The 22265-nt window shown below is 39.6% G+C and overlaps 1 protein-coding gene across 3 annotated transcripts in view; it reads left to right on the top strand.

The window, feature by feature from the left end:
- Positions 1 to 22265, top strand: part of CLYBL (citramalyl-CoA lyase) — a 205543-nt gene that overhangs the window by 106231 nt on the left and 77047 nt on the right. For all 3 annotated transcript variants that reach the window (XM_010980249.3, XM_031466268.2, XM_010980250.3), the window contains exon 2: positions 2985 to 3171. In XM_010980249.3, coding sequence (XP_010978551.1) covers positions 2985 to 3171 — 187 coding nt within the window. The remainder of the gene's footprint in view (positions 1 to 2984; positions 3172 to 22265) is intronic.

Below are 22265 nucleotides of genomic sequence, written 5' to 3'. Positions count from 1 at the left end.
CCAGTGGGTGCGGGCTAAGTGCTCACTGATTGTACGAACGAAAGAACAAAGTGGAGGCAGTGAGAATAAGAGGCTTCCACAGTCATCTGGGTAAAGGTGAACGAGCCCTAAACTAGGACGTCAACTGTATTTACAGAAAAGAGGAGATAAACATAAAAGAAGCAACAGGCCACGTGTTGGGTTAAAGCTTCCACAGTGGCAAAGGAGAGAGGGAATAAAAATGACCTCCTACCTGTAATCACCACTAAAATTTGACTCTTGCCCAAGAAAAATATGGACAGTGTGGGTTGTAGATCAGTCCTACACACTCACTTCCGGAGAACTGGCTTTGGTTGGGTGACAGGGTAGCGGGAATTGCACACCTCACACGTGCAAGCCCCTGTGCTAAGCAACGTGGGGGAGACATAGGGCCACCTCTCCCTCAGCGAGCTTGTGATCTTCTGAGTGCCATTCACAATATTGCTTTGAACCACATAAAACTAGCATTTTTATGGGTCAAAATGGTCAAATATCAGCAATTTCATATAGGTGGTTCTTACCCACTATAGTGTGCTGCCATTTGAGATCGTTTAAATGATTTAATTGGTTTGTTTTAAGCCAGTTATAAAAGGATTTTTTTAAAGAGTGATGCTCTTTCTGATAAATGTGCAAAATAGGAAAGAAGTGTGCAGAAGCAGAAAAATCTTAATCTCAAATTCTACAGTTCAGCGGCTTCCCTAATAACACTTTGATGTATTTCTTTTCAGGTATTTTTCTTTGCATTTTTTAGAAAGCTGGGATGTTATTGCATATATAATGTTATATCCTCTTTTTAAAAAGAACAGTCTTCATATAACATTAAATATTTTATAAACACAGTTTTTAATGAAGGCATAATATTCCATTGACTGTAGGTACCATAATTCATCCTATTGTTGACCTAAAGATTGTTTTCAATTCTTAATATTATATATATCTAGTTTTATTTCTGATCATTTTCTTAAGATAGAGTCCTGTCTTAATCCTCTTGGGCAGCTATAACAGAATACCATAGGTGGGTGGTTTATCAACAACAGAAATTTATTTCTCATGGTTCTGGAGGCTGGGGAATCTGAGATCAATGCCCCGACAGGTGCAGTGTCTGAAGAGAATCTGGTTCATAGATACCAGTCTTTCCACTATGTCCTCACACGGCAGAAAGGGCTAGGGAACTCTCTGGTGTCTCTTATATAAGGGCAGTAATCCCATGGATTCTGCCTTCATGACTTAATCACCTCCCGAATGACCCACCTCCAAAGACCATCATACTGAAGATCATGGTTCGACATACGAATTGGAGGGGACACAAACATTTTAGTCTATAGCGGTTCTTAAAAGGAATTTGGTCAAGTTACTTGAAATTACTGAGTCAAAAAGCAGGCACCTTTTTTAAGTCTCTTGATTTGTGACATCCACTGACTTTCCAGAAAGCCTGTGCCCCTGATTAACGTTAGCCATGATGGCAGAGCCAATCCTTTGCTGGTTCTGGTTTGGTTATGAGTGATAACTGCTATGTTTAAGGATAAGAAAGTTTACAAATGAATGGTCAAAAAAAGCTTGGTGCTCAGGTGGGCCTGGAACTGAGCTTGAAAGATCCATTAAGTTTCAAATAAACTGAGAGGAAATACTTTTCCATCAGAAGCACAGGAGAAGCAAAGATACAGTGTAAACAATAGGGCATATTGTGGAGACGGTCATAATCCAGTTTTCCTAGGGTGAATAGTTTTAACTTGGGAATAGTGGGATATCAATTGAGAAAAGGAATATCAGCTGAGACTGAGTTTAATCCTGCAGGTAATGGGGAACTATTGACAATTTTTGAGCAGTGGATGATATGAGGAAAACAACATTTTAATAATTACAGGAGAGTTTAATCTGGGAAACCAGAAACATCTTCAACAGTAGCACATTTTTTTTAAATCATCATCTGTTTTAAAAATTACACATCATAGAAACATCCTGGGGATGATCTGCTCTAGTGCTTAGCATGTGACTGTGGTATGACTTGTCTCGCTGTCAGTGACGTGCCAGCTGTGTCTGAGTGGCCCAGCCTTTGAGATTCAGGTGGTGTGGCTCAGAGACCACAGTGGCTGGATCCAAATTGGTGATCAGAAGCTCTCTCACATAGAGGAAATCTCAATTTTCATGAAATGAGGTTCTCTGGCTTTTACATATTCAGTTACAACAAATACTCCAGAAAAGTGATTTTGCCACAAGCATTTAAATAAAAATTTTCTCTCTTTTAATTGCATTTTTTTTTTTTTTACCATTTTAAAGGAAATGTATATATTGCAAATTCTGGTATCCAGTGTGAATAAATAAAATAAGATTGTTGCTGTTACAGCATTATAGTTTCTCCCCCTTTTTAGATAAATGACGTATTTTCAATCAATACAAAACAATGACAGATACTTCAGACATTCTTCAATTATCTGGCCATAATATATTTTATATTAAATAAGGTGTCTTGGAAGGCATGTACACTTTTAAAATCCATCTGTATCTCACCATACCTCACAGAGCACAATGTTTCTGTTGTGGAAAAAATAAGACCCAGACTCAAGTTTTAGATTTTATTAGGGTTGGTTGCAAAAAAGAATGAGGGGACCCATACACAACTGGGAGGCCACCAAAGAGATACTGATGTTTCTTTAGATATATTGTCCCAAGGAACACTAATCATGGCAAAATGTTATAACCATGTGAAGTATTTGATAGCATTAACTTAGGATAACCACCAAATGTTGAGAGCTTTCAAGAAGAGTGCAGCTGGCATATTTTTGAAAGGATGATGCTGTTTACCCTGGGGGAGTAAAACACAAGGGTGTTACCTGTGTGCTGGGGCTTTAACCTTTCCTTAACTGAGGTTTTCATGACATACAGCTTCATCTATTAAGGACAGGGCTAGTTTCAAAAATTTGTAAATAAATTCTATTTTGGACTAACTGTAATCATGTCTCCTATAGGAAAGCCTCTCTGGCAGCTGATGTGTCCAGGCTTGGACATAGTTCCTCACCCAGTCACAAGTACACTCCCCGGAGGGCAGTGCTCTATGTGCCTGGAAATGATGAAAAGAAAATAAGGAAGATTCCCGCCCTGAATGTAGACTGTGCGGTGCTCGACTGTGAGGATGGCGTGGCTGTGAACAAAAAGGTAATGACAGATTTTTCCTTATAATGGGGGAAAAAAAAGGAATTGACTTTTGTGCTCTCCTGGTAGCATTGCTCGCTATTTGGAAAGAATATACCATATTCACCTTTTGTTGATTACTAATATATTATTGACCAGACCTCACATGTGTTCTGAATGTGTATGTCTCTTTTCTGCAAGAGACAGGAAGAATCCAACCAACATCTGTTTAAAAAGTCATGACCTGCAGTATATGTGACTGTGTGTGTAGATAAAGAGATAGACAGTCAATCCAGTTTGGCTGAGATATTTGCTGGTTCGAGTAAATGACTGAATCCTAGACTTGTGGTGTAAATTTTTCAGATGAATAAGGTGCAGTTAGGAATTTTTTTCTTCTTTTTACTGCCAGGTATATTGAATAGTGGCCTTATCTCTTCTGGGGACAAGTGCCAATTAAAGGAAAGATAGTCTTTAATGGATGAGTCACTAAAATCTTTTCCCTCCTTAGTTAAAGGGAAGCTACACAGAGAATCTTAAAGTTGCAGCTTTTGGCTGATTTCCTCATGGGCTGACCAGAGAAATGAGCCTTAGAAAATACCCAATTGGTAAACAGGTACAAAGGCTTCTTACTGGGTAGTGACATAGTGGGTGCTTTTTGTTTCATTTTGGTTTGCTTAACTTTGCTTTTTAGGTTTTTATAGTGAACACATATTTGTTCAATAATTAGGTGAAACACATAATTCATTATAGCAATAACTGATGTTTGCATGGAACTTTTTTAGTTAAAAACATGCTTTCACTCGACCTTTATCTATCCAGTCCCTAAGACAATGAGGTTGGGCTGGGAATGGATTGTGGGGCTGAGGGGACAGGGGCTGCTGGCCGTCTGGATTTGTACCTATTTGGATAGTTTTCCTAGGTGATCTGAAATGGTGTGGTTGTAACTGTACAACTTTCTTGATTAATTGCTTTCCTTGAAGATTCTAGCAAACAAATATTTGCCTTAATTTTTTTTTTAAAGTTAATTTTCAGCATCTTTCTAACGGTCAAACCAAGGCTTTACAAGTATTTGGAAAAGGATTAGAATAAACATGTGGAATCTAAAGCGTCTACTCAACATCTTTGACATGCACTAAATTAAATACAATTAAGCTTCTTTCTCCCAGAGATTAAGGTAAATAGGGCTTTTCTTGAAGGACATTATGTGAATCCAGTATGCTCCCTTCCAAAACTCATGTAGGGCACTCTGAGATTAGATACCGAATTGTAATTCCAGCTCTACGTGGCCCCGGGCAATTCACTTTACTTCTTTGCTTCAATTTCTTATCTATACTGTGGGGTGACAAAATCTACTTTTGTCAGGTACTGGGATTATTGCGAGGAATAAGTTTGATAAGATGCCTGGTAGTAGCTTGATTTCCTATAGGAAATAGATTAGATAAATCCTGTAGTAATCATGATTAGAGGGGAATTTATTTTAGCGTGTAGCACAGTGAGCCATTACATGCCCTGATAAACTTCTAATTATATTTCTTTACAAATCTTGAGGCCATCTTCCCATACCCACCTGAGGATATTTCCTGCTACCCAGATGAGTTGGAAACATGGTCCATTCCTACCTCATGTTTCCTTACCGTGTATCTGTGTTCTGAAGCCCATCCTTATACCCAGAGCCACTACTTAGGGAGAACCTAACGAGGGGAAAGGGAGAAAAGAATTTATGATGGCAGGTTGTGCCCGCCATCTTGGCATCTCTGTCCAGACAGTGCCCTTGTCCAGATAGTCAGGACATTCCAGTTCTCTTAATGCAGCTAAAATTTGAATTAATTGCCAGGCATACTGTTTTATGCATGCTGAACTTGCAGTCAACTAAATTTCTCTTCCTTATTCAAAGAGAATTCTGGCAAGCCAGGCTAGTACTTGTAAAACAATTTTTTCCCTTAAAATTTCTACCCAGGACTTAGTTTTATCTCGTATTTTTCATATCATAGCCCTAGCCTGTCAGGGTCCTTTTGGATTTTGATTTCATCATCCAATTTATACCAACTGAGAATTTGACCAGCACACTGTATGCAAATTTAACAAGTTTCTGAAGAGGTTGGAGCCAAGTGCTGCACAAGCATGCCACTAGAAACTTCTGTTCAAGTTTATTTAACAAACATTATGTAGTGGTGACTAAATGCCAGGCACTGTTCTGAGGACTATAATTTGTATAACAGCCCAGTGAATTACTATTATTATACTCCTACAGATAAGGAAACTGAAGCATGGAGAGGTCAAGTTCATGAGTCAATTCTGTGAATATGATTATTCAGTCACCCAGCTCTCCTAAAACCCAAGTCTTTTTACAAGGATAGTGTAACAGATTTTTATCTAATGCCATTTCAAAAAGAGGATACCTTCCTGATCTACATCTCTAGCAGTAGCTTCTCTCTCCCCCATCTCTACCTCGCCAGAAAAAATGAGGTTAAGTAGATGAGACTTGATTTTGAAGAACCCCTGTCTACTGATAGCACTCTGTCTAGTTGTTACCACCTTTGCTTTGAAGTGCTGGAGATACAAAAATGGTACCGTTTACTGAGTAGCTACCATTTACTGAGAGTTTTCTTTGTAAGAGGTGCTATAGTAACTGCTTTAATTATCTCATTTCCTCCTTACAGCAAAGTTTTGAAATACATCTAAGGTCACAGTGCCATCAAATGACAGAACCACAGTTTGAATCTCCTAGAATTTTTCCCAGGAATCAGCCTTACCTGTTGGCGTAGTCCATAATTCACCTTTTCCCCCTTTCTTGGCTTTTTTTTGTTTTTTGTCACCTTTGTATACTCCATGGTTTCTCAAAGATTACCAACAGGAGTTCCGTGTTCACATCTACAAATTCTTTCAGTGTCTTGGGATTTTAATATATTTAAACTAGGGACTTTAGTTCATTTGAAATATTCAGATAATTCTGAAACTTCTCACATAGCTCATACTCTCTTTTTCTTTCTTGAAGTCAACTTTTAATCATATTTCTTGTTTGAATATTATTCCTCTTGATGGGAGGGGATAGAGACCATTTTAGTGATTTTATTTCTTACCATATTAAAACTTGTTTCAGATGACATAGTTATAGTTTTGCTAAACTGAACTATTAGTGCCTAATTCAACTTCCTTGGTATTATTAAAACTTAGTCACTTCACTTTATATCTCATTTCATTTTATTTCTTTTTTTTAGTAATTAACTAATTCCATATTTCATTTGAGTGATTCTGTAGAGTATAGGCCTGTAATGAAAACAAGAGGCGCTTCCACAGAGCAGTTTGTAAGTATGTAATGCCTTCCAGCAGGCTCTAATCCTGTCCTGTTAATCCAATTTGTGTTTAAGTAGCTCCTTCATGTCAAGGATGGCACTAGTAGCTCACCTTCCCAAGCATGGATGATGAAAAGACCTTTTCCACTCCCGTCTTATCTTCTCCTTTTCACTGTTAAAATGCATGAGGAGGTGCAGGGCTGTCTAAGCCACTGCCTGCTGGGACACAGCGAAAAGAAGCCAAGTAGTGCACAGATTTCTGGTGAGTCTCCAGGACACTGGGTGAGGCCAAGAAGGTAGGAGTGGAATAGGTAGAGGCATGTTCCAGGGCTGCTACTTCAGTTGAGTAAATATTTAAATGTATTTAGTGTTTAAGTTTAAATATGTAAATGTAAATACTATTTGACTAAATATTGGGTACCTACTCAGCCAGACACTGTGATAAGCAGAAGGGGAACAAGGATGGTTACATGGTTCCCAACCAGAGGAGTCAAAGGCTGGTGGTTAGACAGGTAAAAAAAGTAAATTGTAATCTAACAAGATAAGTCTACAAGAACACATACTTTTTATTATCATTTGGTTCTAAGGATTTTTTAATTTCCATTTTGATCTCTTGCTTGATCCGTGAGATACAAAAGAGTGCTTCTCAAACTCTCTATGGTGAAGACGAGCTTGGTTATTTTTACTTACTGTTGTTACTTTGTTCCATTTTAAAAAATTTTTTTCAAAACTGTTGTGGACCAATACTTGTATAAAATACAAAATGAATTGCTCTAAAAATTAAACACTGCTTGGGTGTTGCAGCAATGTCAAGTGCTATAGAAGTTTCTAAACTCATGTTCCCCACTTTGTACTAACCTCCTAATGGCATGGTCATGGTGAGAGTTTGTGGGTTAAGAGTTGGTCCACCCACCGCAGCTTGAGTAGGAAGAACTTAACAAGTTTTAGATTTGCCAATTTCTCCCTGTAGTTCTATCAATTTTCGCTGCTGACAGTTTGAGCCTGTGTTACTAGGTGTATACAAATTTAGAATTATTATATCCTCCTGGTATATTGAATCACTTATTATTATGCACTGATCCTCTTTATCCCCTATAATGCTTTTTGCTTTAAAGTTATGTGGTCTAATATGAATATGCTAACTTTCTTTTGGTTAGTATTTGCCCAGTGTATTGTTTTCAGCCTTTTGCTTTCAACTTTTCCATATACTTATATCTCGTACTATTAAAATTTTTAAAAAATTTTTATATTCCTGTGGACATTCTGTGTCTTTTAACTGGAACATTAATCCACCCACTTTTAATATAGTTACTGATAAATTTAGATTTAAATATACCATTATATTTTTCCTCACCCATTTTATGTGTCTTTTTCTCATTTTTCTTGCCTTTTAAAAATTATTTGATTTTTAAAAAATTTATTTTCTTAGTCCATTTTTTCCTTTCTTAGTTTAGAAGTTATGACTGTATTTCTAATTTTTATTGATTACTTCTGAAGTTTTACCAAGTGTACCTAACAAAGCCTAAAACTAACCTGTACTTCTTCCTGGACAAAACAAGAATTTTAGAAAGCTTTAAATCCAATCATCTTCCTTGCAATTTATGTTATTTTTGCCCCATATTTCAGCACAAATTATATCTTTTTAACCCCATGAATCTTATATTGTTACTATCATTATTTTATATACATAGTATTTATTTAGATTAACCTACATATTTTTTCACTCCCACTGGTCATTTATCCTTCTTGCATCTCAGACTTTCTGGGGTGTCTTCTCTTTTTGCTGATGTTCTTCCTTCAGAATTTCCCTATAGTAAAGGTTTGTTGATAGAAAACTCATAGTTTCTGTTTATTTGAAATGTCTTCATTGTTTGGCTGGGTAGACAAATCTAGATTGATACTTATTTGCTATCAGAACTTTGGAGATATTATTTCATTGCCTTCTGATTGCTATTAGTGCTATTGAGAACTCCACTGTTAGTCTAAAAACAAGGTGACTTGCCTTTTCTTCTTTGGCTATTCTTAAGATCTTTTTGTCTTTGGTGTACTGAAGTTTTACTAAAATACCACCTAGGCATTGATGTGTGCCTCCTCCCCTCCTTTCTCCCCTTCTTTCCTTTTGTTTGGTGTAAGTTGTTTTTCATGTATTTGTGTATTCATGTCTTTTATCAGTTCTATAAAATTTCTACTATTAGCCTTCAAATATCACTTCTAGTGCATTATTTCTAGTCTTTCCTTCAGAGATGCCAAGTAGACATATTAGGAAGTTTTCGTTGTATCCTCCTTGTCTCTTACTATCTTTTCATATTTTCCATCTCTTTGTCTCTCTGTGCCACATCCTGGGTTAGTTCTTCGTAACTAATCAACACTTTTTAAATTCTCTCTTCAGTTGTGTCTAATCTATTTAATCCATCCTCTGAGTTTTTAATTCTAATGATTACATTTTTCATATCTAGAAATTCTATTTGATTATTTTTCGTAACTGCTTAGGACATTCTGAATCTGTTAATTTTAGTATTTTTGCATCTAAATTGCTTGTTGTTCAATGACTCAAACTCATGGTATGAACCCATATTAATTGGAATTATTTCTTGGGGATCCCAAGGGCGTAGAGTAGGAAGATTTTCTTCTAAAGAGAATTTGTATTTGCTTCTGCTGGGAGTCAGGGGCATTCCTAATCTGGAGTCTTGGTTTATTCTCCTCAACTTCGCTGTGGTCTCAGGCTAGTATCCTAATACCAGTTCTGTTATAGGTATTTGGTTTCTAGCTTTCTTATTTTTCTCACTCATAAATCAGAACGCAACTCATTTTTTGTTGCTGTTGCTTTACATTGACCTGTGGAAGATTCCCTTACATTCTTATGAGCCCAGTAATGCATTAAAAAGTACTTTTGTTGAAATGTATCCGTCTTATAGTTGATGGCCCTTCAGAGAATGTGGTCTGCCATATTGCCAAAAGTAAAGTACCCATCCTTTAAATCTTTGTTTTATGAACTTTAAAAAATTGGTCTAAAATTTATTTTTACACATAAAGAGTCAAATAGTTATGAAATAATGGAGCTCTTAATCATTATTCCACTTCCCCTCTCCAGAGATAATCCCTTCTATCTCTTCTACCTTATTCTTATAGTATTTACTCCCATATCTAAATAATGCTCTTTTTGAATTATTTTCTCAATTTCAAGCATGATATTGCCTCCCTGCTATGGGATTTATCTCTCCTCCCACTACCACTCTATCCCCATTACCTGTGGACATTTCCCATCCTTCAGCTGTCCCAGTACAATTATATGTAACTTTGATGAGATTGGTGTTCAGTGTGAAAACGATTAGAGTTGAGTCATGTGCTAGTAAACTTATCACCTTTCCTTTTCTGCCAACCTGTTGTTTCCCCTGGAGTTCGTAATTATGTTTTTTCCCCATGGCTTATTTTTCTATTCATTTGTCACTAATTAACACCCACCTCTTTCCTAATTGTCTCCTCTTAATATGTTTAGAAGCAGCTGGTATTTTATCAGTTTCATCTTCTTGGGGAAACCTCTCCTTGACTCTTCTGATCCCCTCATGTCTGAATTACTTGCCTTCAGGCCTGCAGCACAGTTGGAATCCTGGACTCTCCCTTTCACCGGGGAACTCACTTCACCTCTCTCTTGCATTGGATGTCCTGTTGTCCATATTCTCTGATTTTTAATATCTTGATATGTTTCCTTATTTGGGTGAGCACACCTTCTCATAGCTCCTGAGAGAAGGTTCCCCTCTAAAGGACAGAAGCAACATACACAAACATACTCTGATTTTTTTTTTCCTAATTTGATTTGTAAAGAGCAGGGATATATGAAGATTTTACATTGATCCTCAGGAAGTAAAAGGAGAAACTCTGAATTATGATTCAAGGAAAGCTTTTCTATACGAACCTAAGCTAATAAAATCTGGGATGTAACTCGTGGGCAACTTGATTTGAGACCAGGAACCCGGTTCAGTGGGAGGGATAGAGGGCTTGACAACAGAAGATCCATTTAAATTGCCCAATTTTAACACTAACTATCCAGGGAACTTGAGTCCTATGATCTCATGAGCCTCTGTGTCCTTATCTGTCCCATTAGATTGGTGATAGTGAAACCTGCACTACCCACCACAGGGCCAGCTGTGCGGCTCAAGTAGAAAAGCACTTTGTAAACTTGCATGTGCTACGTAAATATTGTTCTTTAAAAAAAGAAAGCAGTGGGGTCATGTTTAAAGGAATAGAGTTTTGGAGAATGGATATTTGGCATGTTCATACAGAGGAACATAATTTGATGGTCAAGAACATAGATTTTGGTGCCAAACTGTCTTTGTCTGGATTCTGATATCATCTTGTCCTAACAGTAGAACCTTGCACAGATTACCCCACCTCTCTATGACTCAGTTTCATCTTCTGTCAAATAAAGGTAATAATGGTAATAATAGTATCTACCTCTACAGAATTATATTAAATGGGTGGGTATTTGTTAAGTGCTTAGAACAGTTGCTGGCACATAGTAAGTGCTATATGAGTATTTGACAGATGTCTAAATAGCAGTGGTCTTAGCTGTACTCCTGGCCAGGAGTCTGATGTATCAATTCAAGTCACTGATGATTGCTTAGAATGCCAGGGTTTACCAATATTGATTCAAACCTTAGATTTCTGACTCTCCTAGGGTAATATATTCACACAGATAGGTTTTTGCTCTAAATGTCATGGAGTTTGCCAATTTTGCTTCTTTTTTTTTTTTTTTTTTTAGCCTTCTTCCTCAACTATGGTAGACAAAGAAGAGACCCTAGACACAGCAAAATACCATGTTTTCTTTCAAGCTCCCTCAGAGATTTCTTAACACTAGGGGGCTGGAAACAGCTATCCTAGAAAGATCTTACTTATTTTTTCCCTCAGGAAACTGAAGAGAAAATTATCCTTCTTAAGCAGCTAAGCAATAGATTTTTACTTTGCATTTCATCAGACAAAACAGGCTTTAAAACAAAAGCCATAAAGAAAGATAAAGAAGGATACTTTGCATTTCTGTGCTGAGTACTTGGCAGAAAAAGAGTAAGAAACGGATGGAGGAAGGTGGGCAAATCTGTGAAGGCACTCCCCTCCCCCTAACAGTTCAGAGCAAGGAAGAACTGGGCTGGGATCTGGGTCCTGAGCAACTCCATGTACAGCGATGTTCTCAGGTATGGTGAACAGAGGAAGGAGGACTGCCTAGAGCTGAGGTGTCTGAGAGCCACCCTGGGCACTGGAGGGGAGCTCTGGTCAATGGGAGTTGGTGCAGCAGCTCCCTTCACCACCACCTGCTTTGCATGCAGAGGACCTAGGGCTGCCAGGAGTGTTGTCTTGTCGAAGCTGCTCTTGACCACGAAAAGCAAGGGGAAGCCATTTGCCTTCTGAGCAACAGTCAGTGCTTCAGAAACTCCACAGGATAACCCCCACTGGGCCATGTTCTTTAACTGCTTCTGCTCCCTCCATCCATCTTGGATATCAGGACACATGTGAGGCCTAAAGGATAGTGATTATAGAGAGACAATTGGAGGCAACACTGCAGAGACGAAGGGAATGCGACTGTGCACCCACAGTGAGCCACTTTCTAAGCACTCTTCACAAACAGCAGTTCATCCCAGGACTCCTCTAGTTACCTGTCAGACTCTGCAGAACCTGGGAGTTACTGCATTTGCAAGTGTGAGTTGCTCATTAAGAAACACCAAATTTCAATCAAGATTATTGACTTGTTATTAATCTTTGATTAATATAAATATGATTTCCTGACACTTGTTACTTTAAACCAGTTAACTTTTGACTTCCTCTATAATGCCTTTTATTGCCACACAGATAGAAGCTCTTTTTCTACCCTGAGCATATTTATTCTCTTGAATATGTGCTCTCTCATTTGACTTTCTTTTGTGCATGCGTGTGCACACACACACACAAAGTATGTAGACATTAAACCCCCATTTATACTTACCATATGCATCTGCAAATCCACTTGGTTAAAATTTAAATGCCCTAGTGCTGTCACTTTGGTTAAAATTAGTTAGTAGAGTAGCTAGGAGGTGTATTCTCCCCACAGGAAAAAAGCTGACTGACGTGCAATGAATGATTAAATGTATACAGGGCATGGGGAGCTAACTCCACTTCAATAGAGGTGTGAAATTAGGATGGGAAGGCTCCTCTCCCAGGGACCTTGCTTTTATTAAAAGACTTGAGAGCTTAGGATATTTCTTCAATAGAAATTGGGGTATCTGTGAGTCTTTTGGGAACAGTATGGAGAGCTGAACTGTGCTTAGGAACTCTGCAAGGTCTTTTTGATCCTTAAAGGTTCTGATATAAAAACCTACCCAAGTTTTCATCAAAGTAGTAAAGTACTTTTAGTCTTTTATTAATCTCTTTATACCCTTCACACCCTTAAATAAACCTTTCCCTTTTGTGGAGTAATTGGTAAAAAACAAAAAGCCCATCTTTTTTCCCCCTCATTGTTCTTTTCTTCAAACCTGGCATCTTCTTAGAGCAAGGATTCAAATATCTCTATTAGGGTCATAATAGTCAGCAATTTCCATTTAATGAGCTCAGCAAAATCTCTTTACAAAAAGGTGCAAGCTTGAAATTGCCAGTTCTGTCTTTTCCAGCAATTTCTAGAAATCCAATTAAGTAAGACAGTATTATCTATAACATGATACACCTGACTATGGAAAGCCCAGGCCTAGGAAATAAAGCAGATCTTTGAGCCCAAGTTCAAAATTAAAATGGAAAGAAAGGAACTCAGCTTAAATGAACTGAGACTTTATAAAAGTGGGAACTGTAGCCATTTCCTCTGAAATGAAGTAAGAAATAGCTTGGAGACTATAGTGAAAACCATTAAACTTTCTTATTCCAAGTTTGGCTACCAATTAAAATCTGTCTTTTCAAATCAGAGAACCACAGGTAATTTTCATAAAAGAAGCCTAAGAGGTTTCAGTGTGCTCAGTCTCTGTGACTAAAGAACCAAGAACCTGTAGCCACCTCTAAAATAAAGGGGATACTGGCATGAAATCTTGCAGTGCAACATGCTTGATATCAAATAATAGTATTTTTTCAAATTTTCTTATTTAGTGGCCACAGTTCATACCAAAGTATTAAATGCCCCCGTGTTTTCAATAACAGGTTAGTGGATATATTTTAAGGCAGAATTTAAAATTCTGATTTAGAGAGACAGTTAAGAAATAATATCCTACTTTTGCCATATATTTTCAAGTACATCAGAGCTTCTCAGGGTGGTAATATTTAATGCTTATTCTATACCTGTTATGTAAGTTGAGAAAGATGGTGTTTTAAAGGGAAAAGAAAAGTGTGGCTTAGTCAAAAGCAAATGTAAAGTCAAGAATTAACCCAAGGCGTAGCCTGCCTTCTACTAAAGATATGCTCTCTGTTTCTAACGTTTTTGCAATTTTTCTTCCATTTGATACAACTGTGCTAGCCATTCACTGATCAGAAATTAGCCCTCAAAAGTTAGCACTTGTGCTGTGAATTCCCATCCAGGTCTAGTCTAAGCAGTAGCATATTCTTGGCAAAATATTGATTAGCTCTGGATAACTAGACCAAAAAGACCTCCCTAGGCATCTGTCAGAAGAGCAAAAGTCAAGAGAGAAAGATGAGCTAGGAGGCTAAACTGAGATAAACGTGGGCTCCCCAGAGACTCCTCAAGTTTTTCCAGGGCAGGGTGAATTCGTGGAGCCTCCCAGCATAGAAGAACAAAGCTAGGTGGAGCAGCAAAAGGGCATTCCACTAAGCCTTTCACCCACACCATCTAATCCCCCTTCCTAGAAGCAGGGGAAGGCTGAAAGTCTGGCCCAACTGGTGCAGTTCTTCAGGGCACAGGGGTGTCAAGAGCTTGTTTTTCCTAGAGCTGTGGATAAATAGATGCATGGGGGAAGGCAACGTAGGCAGTTATGGCCAGTAAATTAAAAACCTATTCTAAATAGGCTGTGAGAGCAAAGGGAGCTTGAAGTGGGTCTGAAGACCCCAAGTTTGGAGTCAAGACATAGCAGAGTTAGGGAGAACCAGATTAAGAACTCCCAGTGGTAGGGGCAGTCATAGTTCTTTGGACCAAGAGCCACGACTGACTGGGTTTTTCTGTATTTCCTCTGGAGACATACTGCACATATACGTCTTCATCTTTGAGGGTCAGATGGGGGGATGGGCATTATCACACCTCCTCCTGAGTTGTTGGGATGACAATGGCCTCCACGAATTTTGACTCATTCCTGGGTGGAAGGCACTTTCTCACAATCGGTTCTTTCTGCCTCTGCCTTTCCAAAGAGGACCAGGCCTTGGAGCTGACCATGGTGCTGAAGGTGGTCTAAGACTGATAACTAGACAACATTTAATGAGTATGTAGTACTTTCTGAGTGCCAGCACTATTTCTAACTGCTTTGCGTGGATTAATTTATTGCATACTCTTAGCAGCTCTGTAAGAGAGGTTCTATTATTATCCCCATTTTCAGATATGGAGAGTGGAGTACAGAGAGGTTAACCAACTTGCTCAAGGCACACAACTCACAAGTGGGAAAGCCACGCAGTTCATACCCTATGCTGCACTTTGGTCACCACACTTGCTAATGAGAATTATCAGGAGAGCCATACAGAAGCCGCTGATCTTTCATTTTCAGCAAATGCTGAATTTTCAATTCTAGCAGAATTGAGTCACAGTTCCCTACCTCAAGTTGCTAGGGTAGGTTGCTGTGGGTTGGCACCTTGGAGAGCCAGACAGAGCAGTGAAGACTGCTTCAGTACACATAAAAGTGAGCGGCTCACCTACCCTGTTGTAACAGTCATCACACCTTAGCGTAATGACTTGTCCCACGTCTGCGTCCCTGCTAGACTGTCAGCTTTGTGAAGAGGGTTCCATTGTATCCCACCGCTTACTGTAGTGCCTGGTACGTAGTAGATGCTCAGCAAACATTTGATGAATAAGTGAGTTACATGTGATCAATATAATGAAAACTGTTATTAACCCATGTATTATTTCAACATTAGTAGAAGCACCGTGTTGTGGAAATTATAGTCCCTTTGTATTTTATATTTGCCATGCCCTATCTTGGGAGCTGTCTGAAGCTTGGAGTGTATTTTAATCTCTTATGATGCATCTGTACAGACAAAATGAAACAAAGAACTAAGGTCATGATTTGAACAATTTGAATGCTTAAACACATGTATGATTAAATTTTTATTACATGTTAGATTTGGGATCTTATAGTTTCTTAGGAAGGGAGCTCCACTGACGTGAAAATAACTCTGAACATCTCTTTTAAAGGGTGTACCAGTGTTCTGGGGTAACAGAGCTTGCAGTGGCCATTACAGCATATTCCAGTCGAATTTCCCATTTCAGAGCCTATGGGTTGTTTGATTTTAGTCAAACCATATTCTTGTTGTGTTGTATTAACATGTAGAAGACGTCTGTATCTGCCATGTTAACTCCAGTGTGTGTGTTTTTAAACAACACTCCACAGCTGAGCCCTTGGAGGACCAGCCTATTTTGACAGCTCCCCTTAGTCCGTGTATCACCAAGCTTGTTCTCTGCCAATATATTTCACATGATTCTTGGGACATGTGTAGCACGCCTGTGCAACTTGCAAACACCCATACATTATTACAATAATAATTGGGTTTTGATGCAACTGGAACTCAGTACTACCAAGCTGCCAGCATTTCCTTTTGGCTACCAGTATTAGGCAGGAAAATTATAGTCTAAGTGTCTTCCTGTTTATTGATAAACAAAGTGGCCAGCCCAGCAATGGAGCCTGATTAGCAGTTTGCACCCTTTGTGAAAGGATAAACAGAACCCTACTGTTTTCTGTGTTTGACTGCAATTTGCATCTTTAAAGAGATTGGGCTGCCCTGAGATTCATGTTCAACTTCCCAGTGCCTGGATAGTCTTTGATATGTTACATGTCAGCCTCCTTGTTTTCCTCTCCTTCATCTTGAAACAATATTTGCCGGCATATCTCTGTTCCCATCTGGCCTACCATAAGCTTCCTGATAGTCACCTGTCTGAAGGAGGAGGGGTGGGTAGGGGCGGGAGAAGAAATATGTCTCTATTTCACCGCGCTTAAATTTTACATTCCCAGAAGGCCCTTTAACGCCGACTCAGCTCCATTTGTGAAAAGAGGATGATACAGGAATGAACAGCCAAAGACAAAAGGGAATCTGCTTACCACTCTCTCTGACCCACATGATCATTTTGGGGCCCCCTCCCTTTCCCTTATCTTCACCTGCCCTCCAAAAAAATGACCTCCCCCTTTGTAAAGTGAAATAGTGTTAGCCTTCTACCTCGAGGTTGGTGTAGCGTTCTATTCTGAAATTTATTCTAACCTAATTAGGTTCTTAAACTAAATGGTAAGAGACCAAGTAGTTGACTACCCCCTGTAATTATTTTCAAATGAAAGAAATGAAGATCATTTTAACTTGCATTTGCATGATGGAAAGGGAGCATTAATACATGTAAACATGGATTAATCTGTTTAAATAAACTTTCCCCATAATCCTTACCGTATGTAAACAACATTTGTTCTGCCTTGGAGATATTGCATGATTGGACCCATGAGACTCCAGTAACCCCACTGAACAGTTTCCTTTTTTGTAACTTCAAAAGAAATGTTACATATTTATTGGAGGTTGTAGGGTGTTAAGTGTAGTTAGACATAAATTGTACCTCAGCTATTTCGTTAATGCCAGTAGGGATTAAATTAGATTTTATAGCTGTTGTAGAAGTCTATTTGGTAGCTAACAAGTGGGATTTTTAAATCCTGGAAAACATAATCCTATTATAAAACAGGCAGCTGAATTAACATTACCCAGGAAGGTTCTCTTCATGGATTAGCATTTTTTGACAATAACAAAGAAAATCATCAAATTCTATGGGGATATTACATGCTTTTTCAAAAGTCAGAATAGTGAATTGGGAAAAGGGAGCAAGATAAATGACCAAACACGCTATTACTTACACTGTTTCTTTTTAAGAAGAGTAATGGAGGCTGGGAGGTAAAGCTGAGTGTGGCCTTGTCTGTAATACCGGCACACGCTCTGGAATTAGAAATGTGGCCTTGCTGATTTACGTGTCAGCGCCCCAGCGTTGGTTGTACGTAGTTTTTTGCATCAGTAATTCCCTTCTCCTGGTTTCCTTATAGGGTCACCAAAGGGCAAAAAAGTCACTGTGAACTGAAGTTCATGAATTAAAACACAAATTGGTGGTGGAGTAAATATTTTGCTATTTTTTGTGAAATCAGTAACACTTTTTCAGTTATCATTAGACTCCAGAATCTGAGAATTTTAGAGCTGAAAAGGACTTTGACATTTATTTTATTTCATTTTTTATAGTCCTTTTCCATGTTTACTTTAAATACCACAAAATGATGGATCTCTCTCATTTACACTCATACACACATACTCACTTAACAGTGTATGGGTGGCTTTTTTATTTTTAAAGAAGAGCCTTAAGTCTTAGCCATTGGTTTTGGCTTGCTGGTAAGGGTAATTATTAGAGCTTACAAGCCTTGCCAGTTTTCATTTGCACGGGTATCTTCCTAGCAGATAATCACATGGGCATCAATCACTGGCATATCATTGTGTTAGGTAATTGCCCGGGCATCAATCACATGTGTATCTGAAGCAAGTCATCACGAGGGCATCAGTTCCATCAATATGGAAGATGGTAATTGCATTAGAAGCAGGGAAGGGCGTGTCTTCATGGCAGATAATCACATGGGTATCAATCACTTTAAGTATCGAGGTAGATAATCCTGTGCATATCCATCTCATATACTAATGGGGATAATTGTGTGGATAGCAATCACATCAACACGCTGGTTTTCTGGTAGAGGTTTACATGTGAAGCAGTCATGTCATATGTTTGCTTATGTTAGGAAAGAGGCCCGGTGTGCCTGGGTACACACTAGGGCAGGTGGCTTGGCAAGGGAAGGAAGCAGTACCACCCAAGGCCTTCCTCGGCAGAGCACTGGAAATGCCACAATTAGAGAACATTTTGAGCCTCTTTTGTATTACAGCTTTGTCTCCTGCAAGAATGGAAATAATCCTGGGAGGAATGTGAATGGGTATAAAGGACATTTGTGGTTTACCACAAAGCATCTGTTTTTTTCTTCTTCAGAGGTCAGTTCCTGATTTCTGTTCCAGCCCACATCATCTAGGTGTGGTTTCAGCCCCCAGGAGTCTGGGGTTCAAGGCCCAGCAATCAGTGAGTTGCATTCCGCTGGCCACAGTGATTGGCTTAGGCCAGGACACATGACATTAGCCAGTTCAATCAGAGTGAATCTCCGGACTTCTGTGAGAGAAAGGCTCTTTTGTGCTCACTTGAGTGGAGGTGAGGCCAGCGCTGCTGCAGCCGTCCTGCCTGGGGAGCCCAGTGTGTCCAGGGTTTACCACATAGGGCCAAAAGTGAAGTCCTCGAGACTGAGAGGTGGAGAGGAAGCTGCCTTGAGGGTGTTCCTTGGGCTTAATTCCAGCAAGCTCTGAAGCAAAATCCCTGACCTGAAAGCACCCGCCTGAGCCATTAAAGTCCCTTTTGGTGATAGAAGCCAGTATTGGAGGCATTTTTTTTGCCGCTTGCTTCAGAAAGTCCTGACCAATAGAATAAGTTTATCAGATCCCATCCTGAGAACAAGGCTTCATCGGAGCAGGCCCTGTAGGAGAAGGAGTAGCTAGCTGTGAGGAAGCAAGTGAGGGCAGAGGGCAGGCTGGGCTTGGTTGCAGACTAATCACCATCACCCTCGGCCGGGGCCTAGAGCTGCATGCACTTGGCCCTGTTGGAGCAACCCAGTCTCCTGGCCTCGAAGCACCTGAGCTCAAGCCATGAGGAGGGCTGATTAACAACATTTAAGTGCAGCCTGAATGCTTTCCCTTTTCCCCCTGCCTATTCTTATTGCTTTGATATTTATCAAATACTCACAGTGTGCAAGTTATGCATCATTGTCCAGGTGGAGTTTCTACTGCCAAAATAAATGAAAAAATATATAGGTGTCCTGATGGCAAGAGCCGTACTGTTCTCAGGCCTTCTTTTATTGACAGTTCAGTAGGCAGTTCGATTTTTTTTTTTTTATCAGACTGAATGCTCCATCTGATGATTATTGATTGATTTGAAAAGAGCCAAAAGTTTTGGAAAAGAAAGTAATAAAAAGAAATAATTCTCCTTGAAGTAAAATTTATTGCTATCCTGGATAGAATGTTTTTTAGAAAAGCTGAATGGAATTTGTATGCTTTGTTTCCCAAATTCTGTTGTCAAGCGGCTTGTGCCTTTTCTCCTTCAGTGTGAGTTCCTCCTGACACAGTCAGCTTGTGTGTGTGCTGAGACTGAAATCAGAAGCTGTTGGACCTATCCATGGAAACACATAATAAAAGAACAAAAATCACTGAAATTTACTTACAGTCTGAAAACCTCATTTTAAGTTAATAATTCCAAAATTTTCCTTCCTTTCTTCCTTCCTTCCTTCTTCCCTTCCTTCCTCCTTTCCTTTCTTTGTCTTTCTTTCTCCTCTCCTCCTCCCCCCTCCTCCTCTCCACAAACAGTAGAGATAGCAAAATGTACTACCTGTGGTTTGAAATTCACCTTTTTTGGCAGGGGGCAGACTCCAGTGGAAGTTCAAATAAATAGTTGGATGGCAAATGAGAAAGAGGGGGAAAGTGTAAGGCTTAGTTGATTCACAGATTAATCATCTCTTAGGTAAGTCCTTTCTGCCAGTGATACATACATGTTCTCATCTGCTGTGGGTAGATATTTGTAAAACAAATGCATGCATAAATAAATGCCTGATAAAATGATTGGTCTCTGGTTGGGAGGTGTCCCAAGGACTTAAAGGTCTAGTGTTAATGTTGTACAATTTATTCTCCACTCTGGTTTTCACATGTGCTCTTCCCTCTGCCCAGCGTCCTCCAAGTCTTTCTGGAACCATCATTCCTCAGAGGCCTCCCAGGACCACTGAGACTTAGCGATTTCGCTGGCCCTGTGTTTTCCCTGTGCTGTGTGTACTTTCTCTTCTGTAATGTGCATCGCTCCTGTGATACTTGTGCAGTGCTTATCTTTTGCACTAGACTGGAAGCCCCACGAGGACAGGAATTGAGTCTGGATCCCCACCACTCACACTATGTCTGCACGTGCCACTTTGTTGCTCTCAGTGGAAGTGAGAGTGGCACAACTGTGGTGGACTCCCCGTCCTGGGACACTGAGCATCAGGACATGAGTTCGTGGAACCCATCCCAACTCAAGGGCTAAGTATGACTAGGCCAGGGAAGGGTAATTCAACCCCCCTTGCCAGCAACCACTGTTCTTAGCCAATGGGATATGTGGAATGGCTTGCTAAAGGTTTCTAGTAAAGTTTTCCCTCCTCTTAAAAGAGAACCAGTCTTTCTTGCTGACCATGACAAAGGGGCATGCCACAGCTGTTACTGTTAAGGGTAGTCTGCAATGGAAAAGAGACAACATTGTGTGTGGCAAAGGAGATACAGAAGAAACAGCATCCTTGACAATGTTGAGCGGTTGGCCTTGCCAACCCAGAAGCTCCTTCACCTTTGGATGTTGTCACTTAACTGTTTTTAGTGTTTACTTGAGCCAGTCTGAATTGGGTTTTCTTTCCTCTGAAGCCTAATGTATCCCAACTGAATTGGAACCGTTGTGGAAAGCCTGCAGGCTTTGGTGTCAGATGCATTGGACTTGATTCCTCTTATTGGTGTGAACTTCAGGCTGACTTTCTTAATAAATGTGGTGGAGAAAGTAATACATCTAACATGAGGTTAATGTGTGGACTAAATGAAATTATGTATGTAAAACATCTCCCAAAGTGCCTAAAACAGATTAAGTACTTAACAAATGTTATTTATCTTCCACTTAGGATATGTTTCATGTGTTGATCTTGGGATCCAATGGGTTGAACTAACGAGCAATGAAATGAATAATCCCCCAGGTCCTTTGCACATGAACCATTAAGTAGTTTACAGTCTAACATGGGAGTCAGACATTTGTAGTCATAATTACAGTGGGTTTGACAGCAGCCGTAATTGGAGAACATGTCCTGCTAAAGGACGGTAAAAGTACGAATCAGACCACATCTGAAGGCTGGAGTTCAGGTCTTGAAGTCATAGTCAAGAGGACAAGGAACAGTCGAAAATGCTGAGGATGTTGTTAATTCTGACAAAAAGAAGACTGAAAACCAGAAAATACTTCAGAGAGAGCAGAGGGAATGGAATTGTTCTGCACTGCTTCAGAGGGCAGAACGAGGACAGGCCTCAGCAGCGAATGACTTGGATATGGGTTTTCATTCAATGGGAGGAAGAACTGTGAAGGAGTGAATAGTGTGTAAATGGGAGAGAGCGAGTGCCTGCCTGAGCACCCACTCATCAGGAGCCCCTGGCAGGAGCTTGGGCCACCTGGCCCCCCAGGGCTCTAGCAGAGATCTGGATTTGACATTGAACTATTTAATCAGACTCTTGCTTGGACTCTGGCAGGTGAATTCAGCAAGCTTCTCTATTTGTTTTGCTATTGCTGTTGCTTTTCTGATTTCCCTCCAGCCTTTTTCTGATTTCCTCCTCTGCTGGCACCATGACCACCCCCACCCCCATCCTTCAAACTCACCTCTTACCTTGAAGTTTTTTTTTCGTGCTCCCTTGACAACTAGAGTGATTCTGTACATGCAGGCAGGGTAAAGAGATTTGTGCAGCTGCACTGCAGTTTTTAAGGAACTTAAAGACCTACCTGCCCTATAAATCTTTCTGTCCCGCCTACCATAATACCTGAAAATTTCCCATTTTCCTCATCTTTCACCCAAGGCATTGCTCCAG

Source organism: Camelus dromedarius, chromosome 13 (genome assembly GCF_036321535.1).
Source record: "Camelus dromedarius isolate mCamDro1 chromosome 13, mCamDro1.pat, whole genome shotgun sequence".
NCBI classification, from domain to species: domain Eukaryota; kingdom Metazoa; phylum Chordata; class Mammalia; order Artiodactyla; family Camelidae; genus Camelus; species Camelus dromedarius.
Note: the sequence above shows the minus strand (reverse complement) of the source record. Positions and strands in the feature narration are given on the sequence as shown.